At 40.7% G+C, this 17,889-nt stretch overlaps 1 protein-coding gene across 2 annotated transcripts in view; it reads left to right on the top strand.

Annotated features, from left to right (window-relative positions):
- Window positions 1-17,725, top strand: part of prex1 (phosphatidylinositol-3,4,5-trisphosphate-dependent Rac exchange factor 1) — a 61,008-nt gene extending 43,283 nt beyond the window's left edge. Inside the window, exons 20-41 of one of the 2 annotated variants that reach the window (XM_037245986.1) lie at window positions 1,704-1,843; window positions 2,419-2,563; window positions 2,747-2,922; window positions 3,064-3,225; window positions 3,953-4,163; window positions 5,236-5,503; window positions 5,963-6,181; window positions 8,047-8,135; window positions 9,104-9,186; window positions 9,779-9,869; window positions 9,985-10,113; window positions 10,244-10,285; window positions 10,537-10,754; window positions 11,081-11,183; window positions 11,980-12,123; window positions 13,240-13,354; window positions 13,873-13,939; window positions 14,078-14,122; window positions 14,869-15,044; window positions 15,130-15,232; window positions 15,894-15,961; window positions 16,042-17,725. In XM_037245986.1, the coding sequence (XP_037101881.1) occupies window positions 1,704-1,843; window positions 2,419-2,563; window positions 2,747-2,922; window positions 3,064-3,225; window positions 3,953-4,163; window positions 5,236-5,503; window positions 5,963-6,181; window positions 8,047-8,135; window positions 9,104-9,186; window positions 9,779-9,869; window positions 9,985-10,113; window positions 10,244-10,285; window positions 10,537-10,754; window positions 11,081-11,183; window positions 11,980-12,123; window positions 13,240-13,354; window positions 13,873-13,939; window positions 14,078-14,122; window positions 14,869-15,044; window positions 15,130-15,232; window positions 15,894-15,961; window positions 16,042-16,084 (2,837 nt within the window). In that variant the 3' untranslated portion in view covers window positions 16,085-17,725. The remainder of the gene's footprint in view (window positions 1-1,703; window positions 1,844-2,418; window positions 2,564-2,746; window positions 2,923-3,063; window positions 3,226-3,952; window positions 4,164-5,235; window positions 5,504-5,962; window positions 6,182-8,046; window positions 8,136-9,103; window positions 9,187-9,778; window positions 9,870-9,984; window positions 10,114-10,243; window positions 10,286-10,536; window positions 10,755-11,080; window positions 11,184-11,979; window positions 12,124-13,239; window positions 13,355-13,872; window positions 13,940-14,077; window positions 14,123-14,868; window positions 15,045-15,129; window positions 15,233-15,893; window positions 15,962-16,041) is intronic. The other variant, XM_037245987.1, reaches the window with a different exon arrangement.
- Window positions 17,726-17,889: the final 164 nt, after the last annotated feature.

Raw genomic sequence — 17,889 nt, 5'->3', positions numbered from 1 at the left:
GTCACCTGTTGCATTGACTGCATGAAATGAATTCCCCTGTGGGATGTAGGCTCGAGTGAATGTCCACATTGCAGATTTTGAACCGCTTTTAAGTGCCTTTTGAAATACTCGAAATGACAAATTTTGAGAATTAGCTACGGGAAATTACACTATAACATAAATGACCAAATATGGTTTCATAATCTTAAGAAAGAATATATTAGATATATTAGTTACTGAGTATGTTATTGCATGTTGTCAATGGAGATGCAAAAGACATTCCTTGTGGAGGTCACCTGGAACAGTATTAGAACTAGAAAGTAGGTAGTTGCGAATTCCAATTTTTGTCACGTTATCAACTTCTAGTCCTTCATAGATCCTTCAAGTTTGTCAATTGGAGTTATACTGTAGTCATGGAGAAATCCATTTTTAAAATTAAGGGAATTCAGATCAAATGTGAGCATTTGCAATTTAGTCAAGAAGTTCCTTGGGAAACAATACTATTCCACTTTATCTAACACATTATCGCTGACGGAATTAACTTCCTTTGACAAAGGTAATAAACTCCAATAATAATCAAAACAAAATGTCTGTACTAGTTAGTTGCGGCTCGTATGTTCACTGGCAAAGTAGTTTTGCTAATGACTACTGTGCAGCTGCCGAGGTGTAATTGAATTTACATTTCCTAAACTCACTTCCGGGCCTCGTATATTTTGCAGCCAGGGCCCCAATGTTTGGCGATCTGTGCACATATTTCAGCAAGCTTATCCTTACAATGACACCATCAGTGCTGCTAAATGCTTTGAAAGCGTTTATGGTGTCAAAAAGACAAATAACTCGACTGAAGATGAGGTAACTCTAGCCTTTAGCCACCTGTTCCATTCTGCCCTTAGTGAGCCTTTATTGGCTTTTTTTTATGACCACCTGTCACCCATACAGCATTTGGTCAAGGTTCAAATCCTTAAAAAGACCAAACTCTATTTCACAGACACTTCAATTGATGCCACTTTTGTGCACAATTCCATAAACGTAACCCTAACCAAACCTGTTTTGAACTGCAATCGAACATTAATCACCTAACTCAATTTCCCTCTGTGCTGTCCAATTCGGGATCCAGCAGTTAGGTAACTGCCGGCACCTAAGGGAGGAAGTGATGTAAGAGATATTTTTAGATGGGAGTGATGCAGATAATGGAGGTGTTGATTGGGCATCCATTCGGTAAATCCATTAGGGGCTCAGAACAGCATGTTGTTGGGAAAAAAATGGATGTCTGTATTTTTGCTGGAACAAAAAAGCAACAACAAAACAAGAAAAACAGAAAGATGATGTTCCAAAACGCCTCAAATGAATTGTATTTGAAAAAAATGAAATGCAGTGGAACCATTAGAGTTTCATCACATTTTGTTCTGATTTTAAACCCAATACAAAATAATGGAAATATTCATTCATTACCCGGTTAAAACCTTAATAAAATAATATGAAGCTGGTAAAAAACTAAAAAGCAACATTTAATAATGAGAAGTAGTTGCTCATTCTTTGGCATTCAGTATCACAATGTGGGGTACACTTAAATTCTAGAATTAATCCTGCTCACTGAGCTGAGGTTTTGCAAGATTTTCCTGACCTCCAGTGACATCATCCATTACACGTGGACAATTTATTTATTTAAACAATGCATTGCTGTCTCTCTGGCACTAACTGATCTTACCTTTGACTCTATGCAGGCTGGGAGGCAGCGGGGGCAGGGCTTCAGCCTGGTCAGGTCATCTTGAAAGTCAACGGCAATAACGTCAACCGCAGCGACTACCAAGAGGTTCTAGAGCACTTCAGCGCACAGCAGACAAACCTCGAGCTTCCCCATGTGGTGAGACAACACGCACGTACAAATCAAACATGCGGATACTCTATTACTATTTGTAGTCTGCAAAAAACATTCCCATTCCCACCACTGTTTTGGCTTCAGCTCTGGGCCACATGGTGTTTTTCCATCTAAATTTGTGCAGAAACGTAATCTCCCAAAATAACTGAAATGTAGGTTTGTCAATCACTTTTGCCAATAATGTCTTGGTTTAATTTTGTGCTTTGCTAAGTCCTGTTTGAGTTCAGAAGGTCAGACTTTATTATACACAGCCAACATCCAATCTCTAACCCTCACGTCTGGGTAACAGGAAGTTAGTGGTGCCAAGCAGTTTTTCACAGAGCTTTAAACAAAGTGGGATGTGCACTGTAGAGTTTTGCTTTCTTTTAGGCATTGCCGCCTACTATTCTCTTTCCAAAGCCCCTTCGCTTATACACTGTCTCGCTTTAACTACTGGAATTCTGACTATAACTTCGGACACATTTGATAATTTATTATTACAATAGACAATAAGTTATCAATTTATTGTTGCAAATTCTATTAACTGATGTAGCATTTAATATTCATCTCTGGATCCTCAGTGTCAGTGGTTGTACCGTGCTTTTGAGGACGTGGAAGATCTTCAAGGCCAGCCAGTTTCAGCTGACAAGGAAGAGAGCCCGTTCAAGCCTTACCCGATAGAAAATGGCTCTGACCACAGTGAGGAAAATGGCACCAACGGAACAGGTGACCGATAATGTGCACCCCCCCACACTCTTTTTCTAAATTGTTCTCGTTATTCTTTTTATAAATATACCCGGGGACGATTAAAATCCTATGACACTATGTTAGATGTGCTGATGCTTTGCTGAATGACACAGACTAGGTATTCATGTTTTTCTTTCATATGTCTTTTTCGATGGCCCCCAGATTACAGACTGGGAAGCCTTTCTCTCTCTGACGACACACCGCTGATCAACTTGACTGTGGATAATGTCCACCTGGAGCATGGAGTCCTCTATGAATACGTCAGCACCGCTGGGATCAAGAGCCATGTTTTGGAGAAGATAATGGAGCCCAAAGGCTGCTTTAGCCTCACTGCTAAGGTGGTTATACTTTGCTGATGAATTAGTTTTAGGGATTTGCTAGGTTCCAGCTAGGCAGAATTTGTGTGTGTGCATGCGTGTGTGTGTCACATGTCACGTAGTATATTTCTTAAACGCTTTCTCGACTGTCTCTTCACGCAGATTCTTGAGGCATTCTCTAGTGACGACAGGCAATTTGTGAGTAACTGCAGCCAGCTCATCTCGCAGAATGACAAAGTGGTCACCATGCCACAGTATGAGTTCAGGCAGATCTGTGATACCAAGCTGGAGAGTATCCGATGGCGCATCAACCGCTACCGGCAGGTATGGAAGCCTCCTGGTCTTGTTTTAGTAAACATAAACTCTTTCAGATCTTTGTGGAGACATTTTGGCCCACCCTTCCTTGCAGAATTGCATAAATGAGCTATTTATAGCATTCAATCACATTCAAGGCCAGACTTTGACTAGGCCACTCCAAAATCTTTTTTTTAAGCCATTCAGAAGTTGAGTTGCTGGTTTGTTTTGGATCGTTGTCCTGCTGCAAAACCCAAGTGCGCTTTAGCTTGTGGTCACGAATTGATGACCGAAGATTCTGGCTGAGAATTTTTTTTAGTAACGAACAGAATTCATGTTTCTATGAATCACAGCAAGCCATCCAGCTCCTCTAGTTGCAAAGCAGCCCCAGAGTAATTTTGGTCAGTAGTTGTTTGCCTTGAAACTCTGCCCATTTTCACCCACATTGTGGACTCATTGCTAACGTTAATTGAGACAAGGGAAACATAGGAGCGGAAACTGCATACATTTTGAGATTTTGAAAATAAATACATTTTCTTAATACATTTTCATGGCACTGTATGTTCTTCACTACTGTTGTGGTACGTAATAAATACATTTTCATGGCAATGTATGTTCTTCACTTCTGTTGTGGTACTGTATTAGTATGAAATGTTATCGGACTAAATTGCCATTGCCCTTTTCTGCTACAGTGCTAATCAAGAATCATATATACTTCATCAATTCTTAATTGTTGTTTCCCACGTTTTCTCCCAAGTTTTCTTTGGAACTGCGAAACATGGCCTGGCCCACCTTCAGGCAAGCTAACATTCGAGCCCACCCGCTGAGCTGCATGGACTTTGTTCCGACCAACTTCCAAGTCAACCAGATGCAGGTCTCCTACCCCAAAAGTGCTACCTCCGCTGGCAGGACTTTTAGTATACGGTTTGGACGGAAGAACTCTCTGTATGGTCTTGACCCGGATCAAGGTAGTACCATATTTATTGATAAATAATTGTACACTGTGTTTTCAGAACAATGCAATACTCTCATATTCCTTTGAATCATTTGAGGTCAGTCTGTGACGGTATGAGTAGTAATAGCCGACCGACTTAACAGCAACTCAGCAATCACTCTGTCTGATTGACCTTTATGGCCATTTACATCCCACAGAGCAGGGAATGGAATGCCATTAGTTTGCTACGGCAGTTCCCATAGTAAATTTGAAGAGCGCTTCGCCGTTTGGACCCCACTAGCCCTTGGCCACGTTCTTGCTACTGACCTGAAAATGAAAAGTGACTGGTGTCATTTGCCAACGCAGGAATGTGATGGCGCTACAGCAAAGGTCAAAGGGCAGAGCAAAACAGACTTTGCGTGTATATGGAAAAAAAAAAGTCTTGGCACAATAATTCGACAAAGCAATGCAGGATTTATACAATTCGTCTTTGTAGTAGAGTCCCTTTTTGACTCTGAAATAGTCAAATAACTTCATCCACTCTCATGAGAAATGTAAATGCAGTGCAGTTGTCTAGACGACATCTCTTGCAGTTGCATCGTTCCTGTCAGGCCTTGCACTTCGTCAGACATCTGCCTTGCAGTTGCATTGAGCAGATGTTCTCTTTCATCTAAATAATGGAGCTTTTTAAAATAGAGTACTGGGCACTGCTTTATGTCAACGTTGCTAATAATACTCACTGTGGGTCCAAAGTGAGATTTCTCAGGTTACTGCAGCTTGTTTTATCTTTTAACTAAAGTAAACATTTAATCTAACTCAGCTTGTCAGCCGCGGAAGTGCATCTCAATAAGCTCGTCCCTAAACGGAAAGCAGACAAAAGTGTTACTTCATAACATTCAAACATCTGTTGTAGATATCAATGTCAGACAGTCAAGTCTGTTTTTCACCCACCGCAGCCCAAGTGTTTTCTACTCTGCCCTCTGCAATTCTTGATTCCATTCTGTACACATCTGCACTCTGTTATCGTGAATCGTCTCTCGATTGTATTTGAGTCTACCCAAACTCCAAGCTACTGCATTCTACTCTGCTCTTCTTTTTCTTTTCAGCCCAACTGAACCCGATGTCACACACCCAGCATTGTGTGACAAGCATGGGAGCTCCTTCATGGAACTCTTCGGGCCTGGAAGGGGAGGACGGAGAGGAGTCTATGAATGGGGGCGAAGGTTTGACAGACAGCCGAGGTTACGGCGAAGGCGGCTTGAGCTTTTTGCTCAAGCAGGAGGACACAGAGACGCAGGACGCCTACCTTCACTTGTACAGCCGCCTGGACGTTGCTGTTAGAGAAATGAAGCAATATGTGGCTCAGATAGATGTGTAAGTTGGCATCGGTTGATTGTTCTCTTGTCTTTCGCTCAACAGGATATCATGACTTATCTTATCAAAACATTGGCCTAGACGTTTATGCGCCTCCACAATGATATTTAGAAAACTGTGGAAAGAGTCGGGAGTTGTCAAGCCCACGTCATCATTTGGCCTTTTTTTTTGGGCTGTGCGCTTTGCTTTGTTTAAAGCCGAGTATTTAAAAAAGGAACATTCTTCAGGCCCAAAATGTTTATGGGCCAGGTCAGCGCATGAATAGAAGAGAGAAATACGTGCTTTGTGAGTCTGTACCGAGGAAGGGGTGTAACATGCAACATCGAGTGGAATGTTTGATAGTGAGGGAGTCTTTGTCTTGTGACATAATGCAGAGTACATGATTAGCACGCTAAAATGACTCTGTTCATCAGGTTTTTTTTCTTTACTGACTTTTGTTTATTTCTTTGATTTCTCTAGTCTGTTGTCATCCATCACCGAGCCCACACAGACCCAGACAGGTGGGGGAGAAGCTCCCGTCTATGAGACCGGGCAGCCCCCTTCTTTGGGCCCCTCTGAAGACAGCTGCGACCAGGACAAAGTGGAGCAAGGTGGCATCAAGAGGGTTTGCTTCAAGGTCAACGAGGAGGACCAGGAGGACTCGGGTCATGACACAATGAGCTACAGAGACTCCTACAGGTGACTGAATCATGTCCTGAGATTTACGTATAGCTTCTAATGCCAACTACACTTGAGATATCTTTACTCATTCTGCAAAGTCTTTCTATTATTGGATAAACAAGTTCTTAGTGTTGTCAAGTGGAGACACAGGAAACCCTTGTCTCACACCTGGATTAAGCATGAGCAAGTGTTTAAACTGGTTTACTGACTTCACAAAGCTATAATGCAGCTCATTTCCCCCCTTTGGAGCCTGACAATTCAATCCAGATGTTGGCATCTTAATTTAAGATTGCGGGGCTAAAAATGACTTCAAAATGTTTTGGTCTGATCCGGTTATGTAATTTGCTTATTGTGAGCTCACTCATGATGTGTGTGTAATGTGTGTGTGCCTCACTGAGGCCTGCCCTCCACCACCCACAAAGATGCACTTATTGGTTGTTGGTGCGGTGGGACGGTCTATAATAGAGCCAAGCGCTTGGGGTGCGGCCTTCTGGCCCGGTCTCTCATTAAGGCTCAGCCACAATGTGTGGAACTACCTCATCGCAATAGGATGTGATGGAAAATGTAGGCCAGGGCCAAGCTTTGTTTGTTTGCTCACGAGTCTGACAATAACTTCAAGATTACGGTAGGAGGATGCACTGGGGAATATATGTATTAATCATCAGTCTTACGCAGTGCTGAGAGCTGTACTATTTGAAAAGAGAGAAACAAGATGAAACTGGTCTACGCTCACAGATGGGTAATAATAAATGTCACTGCAGTAATTGTATGCAAATATCATGACCGAGGAGCTTCTGTTGGAAACTGCGGCGCAATAGGCTGTAAATCTCTTGTGTGAATCCTAATTCCTCTGAGAAGAGGAGTAGTGAGTTTGAGACATGATGTTGATCCCTCGTTGCTTCTTGTTCTTTAATTAGGGTTTTTTTTGGGGGGGCTCCTGGGTTTTGAATTGAACTGAAATTATGTACTGACATCATCACCTAGTGCGCTGGCATGTAATGTAATTACTAAAATACACAGCTGTCCAATATAGTCTTGACTTTAAATGACCTGCATCTCTATTTCTGTACATATGTTTAGTAAATGGTAAATAGTACTCATCTAGCATTCTATAACATTGTGAATAATTCATTCAATTATTATTTGGAATATCGTATGACATCTTATAGGATATATCATATTCTATTCATTGCAGCATTCACAAACACACTCATTAGATTAGCTGCATTGCTTGCTTGTATGAGTGCGCCAGTGACTAAAAAGCAAATAGTGAACCTGAGCCAAACCGGCGACAGATTGCCATGTTAACACTGTCCGCTTAATTGCTGCCATCCTGCCCAACTCACCGAGCAGACATGCACACATACACATGAAAAAACACAAACACTCGGGCAGGTGAAGACTGTCCATTGCTCTCCTACTGTGCTATTCAGGATGATGACAAAAGCAGTCTTGTCGTGTGGTTGCACGGTGGATTTACTGCTAGGCCATCCATCATTTGTTTGCACTCTGTGAATCATTTGCAACACCTCTGAGCCACTCAAGTACGCGCAATTAAAATTGCTGTATAATTTAAGCCTTGTAAATCGTAAAATCCTGCGAATCCTGTTGAATCATGTCAACATAGGCCTATAAATACATCAAAAAGTACCAGGTCTGCACATTTACTGTATTCTAGTTTGACTCTGTTTTCCACATTTAAGTAATAATAGCGTACACTGCTACGCTTCTTCTGAAAGCTAACCCTATCACAGAAAATACATTTACTATCAGAAACCTATTTGACAGCATAATTACAAGATTAATTGGCAAACCTGGAATGCCACCTTTAGCTATCTGTCGCATTTTAACTGTGTTGTTGTGTTTATGTGCTTTTTCATCAGTGAATGCAACAGTAACCGAGATTCCGTTCTGTCCTACACGAGTGTGAGGAGTAACAGCTCTTACCTGGGGAGTGATGAAATGGGATCAGGTAACAAAAAGTTGAAGAGAAAATGTAGTAAGGGGACAATTTTTGTTGTCGTTAGGTATTCATCCAAAATGACACACTCTCCCTCTTTTTATCTGCTCTCACAGACTTTCAGTCCTTTCTTTTATTTTTTTTTCTGCCGGGCATCTCGCCACATTGTAAAATAATCCCGCTCCAAAGCGAGAGCCGACGCAAGGAAAAATGTGTCACTGCAACTAACAAAACAAACATATCTGCACAAAAAATGGATGCAGTTTTTCTTTGCGCAAATGTAAAATACTAATAAAAATACTACTTATTCGTTTTATTTAATTATCAAAAGTATTCAAGTATGATGCTGAGGAGCTATAACATGCAGCCAATATCACACTTTAATTCTGCTATATTGAATAATTGAACAGGTCTATATGATGTGAGGGGTACATCAATTTGAAATGCTTCAAATTAGCTTCGTGGACCACTTGTTGAATATTTTTTATTTCTCTGTTCAACTATGGGGTGATAGAACACTGACACTGACTTCAACCCCCAAAAGTGACTTCTAGAGAAGTCCAAAATACAACTGGTTCATGAAGCAAATGTGAAGCGTCATTTTCCCATCGCTGCCAATTTCTATCAGCTTGGAGCCTAGCGATTTTGTTGAAGCCATGGTGGCTGCTGACCTTATCCAAATCATCTAATTTTGGTCTATAAAACGCATGGACTAACCAGGACTATACATCCAAAAGGGCTCAAAGCACAAATAATTGACAATGTGAGTATGATCACTGTCATTTTCAAGAAGTCTGATCAGTTTTGTAAAATGTATCCTTATTTAAAGTAGAGTAAGTTTGCTGCAGAGATCCTGCTTCATAGGAGATAATGCTAACAAAACATGAAATGAATACTTGCCACTCATTGCAGAAATCAATATATATTAGTGTTGGGGAAAAAAAGAATTACGTGTGTGACACATGTGGTCTGCTTGCTAGGGGATGAGCTGCCTTGTGACATGAGGATCTCCTCAGACAAACAGGACAAGCTGCATGGCTGTCTTGAGCACCTTTTCAACCAGGTAGGTTCACTTTGGAATAAGTGTGCTGTTTGTACAGTATGTGCTCAAGTGTACTTCTGTGCAGTACTCAAGTGATTCTCAATATTTGGCAGAAGTAACGCTGGTGGTACGTGGGATTTCTTGGGTGGAATAAAAATCACTGACTACAAATAAAATGTACAAAATTGAAAATTTGAAATACTATAAAATATTAGAACAAAACTTGTAGCTAGTATGCATTTAGCCTGTTACTCTTTCAATTAAATACAGTAATTTTTGTCTACTTTTCAGACATTGTACATTTTCAAGTATAATTCAGTTGTATTTAACTGTAGTCAATTAAATTTGCATTTTATTTTTAGGACCTGTTTATTTTTAAATAGATGATCATACTCGTGTACATTTGGCACATTTCCACTTGGGCACTTATCCCAAATGGACAAATGCTCTTGTTGATTGGTCACTTCCGTGTGACTGCTTGCACTTGGTAGGGACATGGGAGTGTTGCCTAACCAAAAAAAAACCAAAAACGTCCGTTTTGAGTTAATACTACAAATGTGTTTGCATTCCTGTGCGAGCGCTTATTTGGAGTTTTTGTGTGTATTGCACGCAGGTTGACTCCATCAACTGTCTCCTCAAAGGGAGTGTCATGACCAAGGCTTGTGAAGAGACCAAACACTTTTACTCTGACCACAGCCAACCAGGTTCATATTTGTTTATGTGTGTATGTTCACATGTACGTGTGAGACTGTCTGAAATCATGTTCACAGCCACTGATACTGTACATACACTCACTTATGGCTGGCTTTATCTGGACAGAGTTTCGCCAGACAGAAGACTGGACGGTTCGTTGCCGTTATGTCATCCACAAAAATATCCAGGAGGACCCTTGGAACCTTCCCAGCTCTATTAAAACTCTGGTGGAGAACCTGCAGAAATTTGTCGATGGTTTGTTCACCCGCCGCTGCATTATATGACTTATATTCAGTGCAGCCATAATATTAACAGCGTGTATAGTTTTGTATTGCGCATACTCACAATTATCACTACATATTCTTTTCCTGTCGTATTTTTTCAGATGGAAAGAACCAACTTCTCTTGGCCCTGCTTAAATGCACAGGTACTGCAACACATTTTTGTTATTAATGTGATGAACTATTAGAGTTTTTCATATTTTGACTGTCTCATGTATTACATATAATCTGACAGCGTGAATCAAACCACTGAATTATTATAGGCAGATTTTTGATTGCAACTCTAGTATTGAATCTGTAATCTAGATTGTGCAGATGTATACTTCATATTGTGGCTGGTCTGTGTATGGTTGGAGGCAATTACCTTCATTTATTTTATTTATTTTTCCTTCACCAGACACAGCTCTGCAGCTCCGGCGCGATGTCATCTTTTGCCAGGCCGCCACGGCTGCCGTGTGCACACTGGCTGAGCAGCTACTGGCCGCATTACGATGCCGCTTCAACAACGCCGGCGAGTACCAGGAGGACAGCAAGGAAACTAGCCGCAAATGGCTGGAACAAATATCTGCCATTGGCGTGCTGGTGCACTTGCAGTCTACGCTAGCGCCGCATGTGGTGAGGACAAGCAACACATTGATGCGAAGGCTCTCATGCAGGGCTGTTCAAATCCGGTCCTCGAGGGCCACTATATCAGGATCATATCAGACTTCTGCAGAGTTTGATGAGTTGAATCAAATGTGTTGGAGGAGGAAAATATCTAAAATGTGGGCCTCGAGGACCGGATTTGGACACACTTACACTACATGATATGAACTAAGGCATTGGGCCACCTGGAAGGAATTGATTAAGAGGTTTGTTTGAATATTTTGGTGCATGTTTTGTATCAAAACTGGTTTGCTTTTGCGTTTTCTCTACCTGCCTCATCTCCACCCCGCCTGCAGAAAGAAGAGCGGACCATGCTAGAAGACACCAAGGCGGCTCTGTCTGACTTGGACAAAGTCACAGTGTTCTTCAAGCAACTGGAGGATGAATGTCTAGTTGCAAGTAAGCTACAAAGACGTATTCAGTCAGTTCAGTCCAGCCCAGTCAAACCAGGCTGCTGGTGATGAGCAGCTGTTTGAGTCAACAGAATTGGAATAAAGTTCCATTATGTCTGGAAATGGTCACAAGAATTGTGCAAATTCTGCACCTTTCCATGTCTGTCTACATGATGTAAAAGTGTTTGTTTTTTTAAATGTTTTACTGAAGTTGTATTACAGTGCAGTTGAATGATAAGTAGTGGCAATGTTCCTTGGACATTATTGATCCAACAGCCCAGGATTATTGGCATTGTAAAGAGTGCAATCACCACATAGTGTCTGCGAGGTGCATCTCAGCCAATTTCACAGGCTTACAGCTTGAAGGCTTTTTAAGGAAAATGCTGACCCAAAAGGAAACTCTTTAAATGTCATCATTTCATTTTTTCTGAGTGGTGTGTCGTAATTGTAAAAATCCCATTACTGCTCTCACAGATGCCAACAGATATGTCGCGCCAGTGTTTACTGCAATAAAATTAGGAGAAGCCTAGATGTGATTTAAGGAGAAGAGGCAAACTATATTCTTCTTTTTATACTCCAGTGCAACTAATATCTTTTAGGTTTGCTCTTGTTTTTAAGTATTAAAACCATGCAAGTGCCAAGTAATGTTTCTCTCTCTCTAAAAGCACTGAAAATCTTTCAATTTAAAAAAAAAAAAAAAAAAAAAGGCAATCACTACTTTTCTCCCATTGTATTTGTAAGGTAATTGTCTCCCACATTCCAAATTTGGCTGTCTTGATAATGGCTCATTGTGTGTGTTGCAGACTCACCGGTTTGCTACCAGGTGGAGGGGAGCCGACAGGCCCTGAAGGTGACGCTCTACCTCGATAGCTGGCACTTCAATGAGCTGCCCAGTCGGCTGCAAAACGGCGGCAACCTCAAACTTCACACCATTCTCTTCACCAGAGGTATGCAGGAGCCAAGGGGCCAATCTGTTTTTGGAAACGGATTGCTCTGTATAACCGCTCACTCAAACAATGTCCCTTCTACATATACAGTATTGTCGTTCTGTGTAAGCAGTCTTAGTTATCAGCTGCCAAAGTGTACACATCTATCCAAACCGACGTTAAACAACACCTGACCAGACAGACGTAAAAAAAATCATCCATAAGCATCTGAATGCTTTGTTAATTAAATAAATATCTCACAGTGTTGTTCAGGAAACATCAGTGAAAAGACAAGCTTTAAATGTCAGACTTCATACATCACTGGGGGTCTCCGCTGCCCTCATTACACACTGAAGTGCTATTATTAATTGTCTGAAGCCATTTGCTTACCCACCTTTACTTTCTCCCTTCCCTTCACAAGTGCTCTGTTTCAGCTCAATGTGAATACTTCACCTCATGCATCATGGAGCTAAGCGCCAAAAAGTCATTACTTTTCCACAGACAATGGCTAGTTGGAACACTTATCCAACCAAAGCACTCATATGCTGCTCATATGTTTGTTAAATGTGTGCAATATGAAGCTGTATATCGCCCTCTAGTGGAAAAATGTTTTCTACAGATGGAAAAGAAGAGTGTCTTGTGATTTGATTGACAGTAGTAACTCATGAAATCATTTTTAACCTTGTAATCTTAACTTTTAAACATAGACATTTTACAATTTGATTAAAAAAAATAACTATATGTTATCATGTGGATTGAGATGATTCATTACCAGAATTCAAAGTTGTACATTTTGGTTTGCATCATGGCTTTGTTGTAAAACAACATATACATATGCAAGTGAGTGGATATCAAGTGTTTGAATTGTATTTTTTATTCATCCATATACTATTAAAGGGGAAGTCGTGTTAAAAAGCTTCTTTACAATAAACGTTCTAAACACCCGGACGAGTCTAAACAAAGTATTTGGATTGGCAAAAGTGTAAAGGCATAAAATGAACTAAAAAAAGTGATATATGTTATGGATGTATGCATGGGCAAAGGGTTTCAGATTTGTTTATCGAAGGGAGTTAAGACCACAAGTCTACTGCAAAGATAAACAGTGATGATCTGACTCTTGCTTGCCCTCTTCTGCAGCACTGGAGCGCCCAGAGGGCGTATCCCAGCAGGACTACATCGCCATGGAGGAGTTCCAGCAGCGGACCAATGCTGTCTCCTTGGAGAAGGTCAAGGCCTACTACCGCAGACTCAGGTGCTCAGGATGCTCGCCGTTAAAATAATTCTCTTTGGTGGTGTTGCTCCTGGGCTTCTCCTAAAGTTGTCTTAAACCATTTTGGGATGTATAGATATATTTAAAAATGAAAAGAATATAGTGATTAATACGACACACCAATTTCCTTACACCACTAAATTGTGATACATACGACTAAATACACTTTAAAATGATTCTGAAAGACTTTTGTCATCTGTTTGTCTTTGTGGAATGACTGCAGGTGGCTTTCCGATGTCATTTTATTAACCATGAGTCTTAAATTTCCTACTTCCCAGATGTCTGGAACGTTGGGTCAATACAAATACACAGTGACTGATCATTCATTCTTGATTGTTTACCTACATTAATAGAATTTGTCTGCTGCATCTTTGATCATTTTAGTGCAGGACTGTTGTGTTAATAATAATTCCATTATGATGTATTAAATAGACCAAATTCGTGTTCTTTTGAAAGAAAAATGTGAGAATTTGACCCAAAAACCCTTTCTGTCACAATAGGGCCTTCTATTTGGAGAAGTCAAATCTCCCCACAGACTCAAACACCACAGCAATGAAGATTGATCAGGTAAATATTCACTTATTCTCAATATTCTGCATTTTTCCTTTGCTTTTGCTGCTTTCTAATATCAAGTGTTATGCTGCTCCTGCAACTTAAGTTCAGCTGTATGCAATGTTGTGACTGAATATATAAATGCAAGCACAGATACTGGGCCTTGAAGTTAGAGATCTTCGACCGAGCATTGGCAAAGTAAGATGAACTGGTGTCTGTCCCGTTCGCTCACTGGAAAACCCCCATTAGCTTGTCAAGAAATCTTCCATTAACTCCGACTAACATCAACACTTTAGCATCCCCTATCACTTCCATTTACTGTTTATCTCAGCACTGATTACATTTTAGAGCCCCAAACTGACGGTAGTGTGCATTTAGTTTCCTGTTACTATATTAAAGTATTCCAGTGCATAGTGCTGGGCTAGTTTGTAGCATCTTGTTCAAGAGATGTGATTGAATTCAAAGTGTCAAGCTGGTCATTTTTTACAAATTACTCCGTAATCTTAAGTGTTGAAAATGGCTTGCTTTCGTTCAAGATGCAATGTTGAACAAACCTGCAGTTTTTTGGAATCACCTGAATACTGAGGTTTTTTTTTGGGGAGTAAGGCGATTTCGCCCGACACCAGCGATATTTGACATATAAGGATGGTAAATGTACACTGTAGAAAATAGAAACCAGATTTCAGTATCATGGAGTCGAGTGCTGTAGCAAATGCAAACCAAAACTACCACAATGAACCATAAGTTCTTGTGAGGAATCTTACATTTGATTGTGTACATGTCTTTAAAATCTTCTGGCACCTGACAATCTCAATCGTTGTCCACATACAAATTGGATCAATCAAGTCCTTCCAAATATGATTGGCATGGGCACAGTTCAGCCTACCTGGCTGCCTGGCTGCCTGTCAGCCTGCCAGGAGTTGACCCTTTCTTCCGTCCCACAGCTACTGCGACCCCTCAACACGCTGGACGACCTTTGTCGACTGATGCAGTCCTACGTCAACGTGCGCCACGGTGCTCACGGCCACCCTTCGGGTGTCAGCGTACTGTGCGTGTCCTCCGAGCTGTGCAATCGCCTTGGAGCTTGTCATATCACCATGTGTGCCACGGGCATGCAGAGGTCAGTCTTGCTAATGCAGAACAGTGATGTCATTCCGTGAGGGAGAACTATGAACTCACATCTGATTTCTCTGTGCTCAATGCAGAAGCACTCTAAGTGTGACACTGGAACAGGCAATGATCCTTGCTAGGAACCACGGCCTCTTGCCGCGATGCATCATGCAGACCATGGACATCATGCGCAAACAGGTAACCCAGTGAGATATTGACATTGAAGGAAATAAGAGTTTAGAACTGTCCTACTTGATTTCTTTGAAAATAAAATAAATGCCTTGAAGGATTGCATGCTCTACAAAGACCAGGAGAAGCATACCGATGCTTTTCTCTCTCCAGTAGACTTGATCATTGTAATGGTCTCCTTCAGAAGAGTATCAAAACAGCTACAGCTCATTCAGAATGCTGCAGCTCAGCTTCTGAGCTGAACAAAAGAGATCACAACCTGTTACTCCAGTCCTAACGACTTTACACTGGTTCCCAGTCAACTGTATTTTAAAATATGCTACATATTCTGAGGTCGGCCGACCCCGGTCAATTAGTGCAGCCCAGAGGTCAAAGCAAACACATCAGCATTCAGCTGTTATGCTGCACGCAAATGGAATAAGATGACAAGAGAACTCCAGTTAGCCTCAAATCTAAATTAAAATCCACGTTATGCTCCGTCGTACATATGATTCATTTCTTTGACAGCATTTCAATAATGCATGTTCCAAACTACTTTTTATTTCTGTATGTTGCTTTTAAATGTCTTAAATTCTCGTTTTTAAAGGGATACTTAACTTTTACTGCTGAAAATGACTAAATAAGTGAATATGGCTCTGAAATCTCATATTTTCTTATTGCCTGTCACCAGGGGGCAAGAGTTGAGCTCTCAGCTAAAAACCTCAAAGTGATGGACCAGATGCCGCCATCAGCACCAAGGTACTAAATAAAAAAGTTCCTCAATGCATGGCTTTTGTTTAGGCAGAATTCCTGAATTCTGTGTTTTGTCCTTTTGACAGACTCTTCAAGCTGTGTTTGCCGCCCTCAGATGGAGAACTCTGAAAACAAACAATTCAGAGACACACATGAAACAATCGAGTTTCTCGCCACTTTTCTATCAAAACGACAGAACCGCTCCTCCACTTGCTTTGTTGCCATGGATTCCAAACCCAAATATTAACTTGTCTGAGGCGCTCGGTCGTATCTGGCTTCAGCTTTCAAGACCAATGCAACCTGAAGTTTCGACACTGAGAGTTCTAATGAGAAGCAGCCTCATTTCTGCTTGAGTATTCTGCCTGCACAGATCTCATAAAAACGGAATTAACCAAACTAGCTGTAGCTCCCATCCGAAACTCAGAGGTTGTCAGTTTTTTTTTTGCCTCAGACTGCAACTCCGGAGGTCTGTCTGCGTTATCAAGACTGGTGTTCCACAGAGCTCAATGTTCGGACCTTGACCGAACAGTATTCATTTATGATTACTGGCAGAGTAGAAGCAAAAAGTCATGGCAGAGGAATTCAAAGTAAGGATTTTAGGGGCGGATCAAACCCTGTGCGTGTGGTTAACTGTGCAATTACTGTAGGCTTAGTGTGAGTACTGTATTGCGGCACTATATGAAGGATAGTTATTTATTGTGACTGAAAGGAGCGTTTCTTTGAATCCCTTATTCAACCACACCAGGTTTTAAAGAATCTACTAGCATTCCAGCTGGCATATTGAACAGTATTTAAAGGACCAATGACCTGCCATTACTGCTTGTTTATTGTGATCTAATTTATGTGAGCTTTTGACAGGAGGTCTTTTATTCACATTCAGGGAGTATAAGGGATGGAAATTGAGCAGAATCAGGACAAACAAAACAACGCACCATTTTGTCTAGTCAATGGATAGCGATATTTAATCATTGGTAAATTATTAATATATTCATTCAAATGTACTACCTGAAGGATTCCCTTCTAATATTGATGTTTATTTTAACATTTTTAAAAGGTCAAAAGACGACGTATTAAAATAGACTCAGTGAGGGCATGTGACAGTGTTAGCAAAAAAGTACTGTAAAGAGTTGTTAGGTGGCGCTAAACAAAGGGATCAGCGTAACATTTCATTGTACTACATGCAAGCCGTAACAATGGCAAGCGCCCATGTTAGCTTATGTCTTAAAACAGACAAATAATGCCAGATATTGGATTGGATATTTTTATGTCTAAAATATTGTATGTCAAAGTTTTGCTTTTTTAAAAATAAAAAAAAAAAGGAATGGACTCTCTGTCCATGACAAGTGTACCCTCGCCGATCAGTGTTGTTCTGGAAAAAGGTTTGAAAGACATTTCAGCACTCTTGACATGCTGCATTCATTCGGCTGATGGCGTCTCCTACTGACTATTTATTCATAAGAAATCAGGACCCAAACCACATCCAATCCGGTGTCAGGTCGAGCAACATGCATTGCTTAATTGCTGCATTGGCTCATCTTCCATGTGCATTATTGGTTTCGATTTGCTGATGACTGCAGCATGTTGAATAAACAAGCATGTCATTGGTGATACGTTGTATTTACATTATTCTAATGTTTCTTACTGTATATATGCGATATTTGCAATTTTATCTTGCTTGAAAATAACTGTACAAAGGATCCTTGTTTCTAAAATTATCACTGTAAATGCAATCTTAACAAGCTAGTAAATAAAACGTTCCAAGTATGACAGTTCTTGTGTGTGGTATGGACAGTGAAACATACTCTGCTCATATTGTATGTAGTTGTGTTTCTATAAAATATGTGGCAGTTGCATAAATGTTGTGATACTATCATTGGTCAAATATTGCGATTCCAATGCAAATGAGGTTTTGTGTTACTATGGCGACTATCAAA

Source organism: Syngnathus acus, chromosome 2 (assembly GCF_901709675.1).
Source record: "Syngnathus acus chromosome 2, fSynAcu1.2, whole genome shotgun sequence".
Taxonomy (NCBI): Eukaryota; Metazoa; Chordata; class Actinopteri; order Syngnathiformes; family Syngnathidae; genus Syngnathus; species Syngnathus acus.
This window is presented reverse-complemented; position numbering and strand designations above follow the sequence as displayed.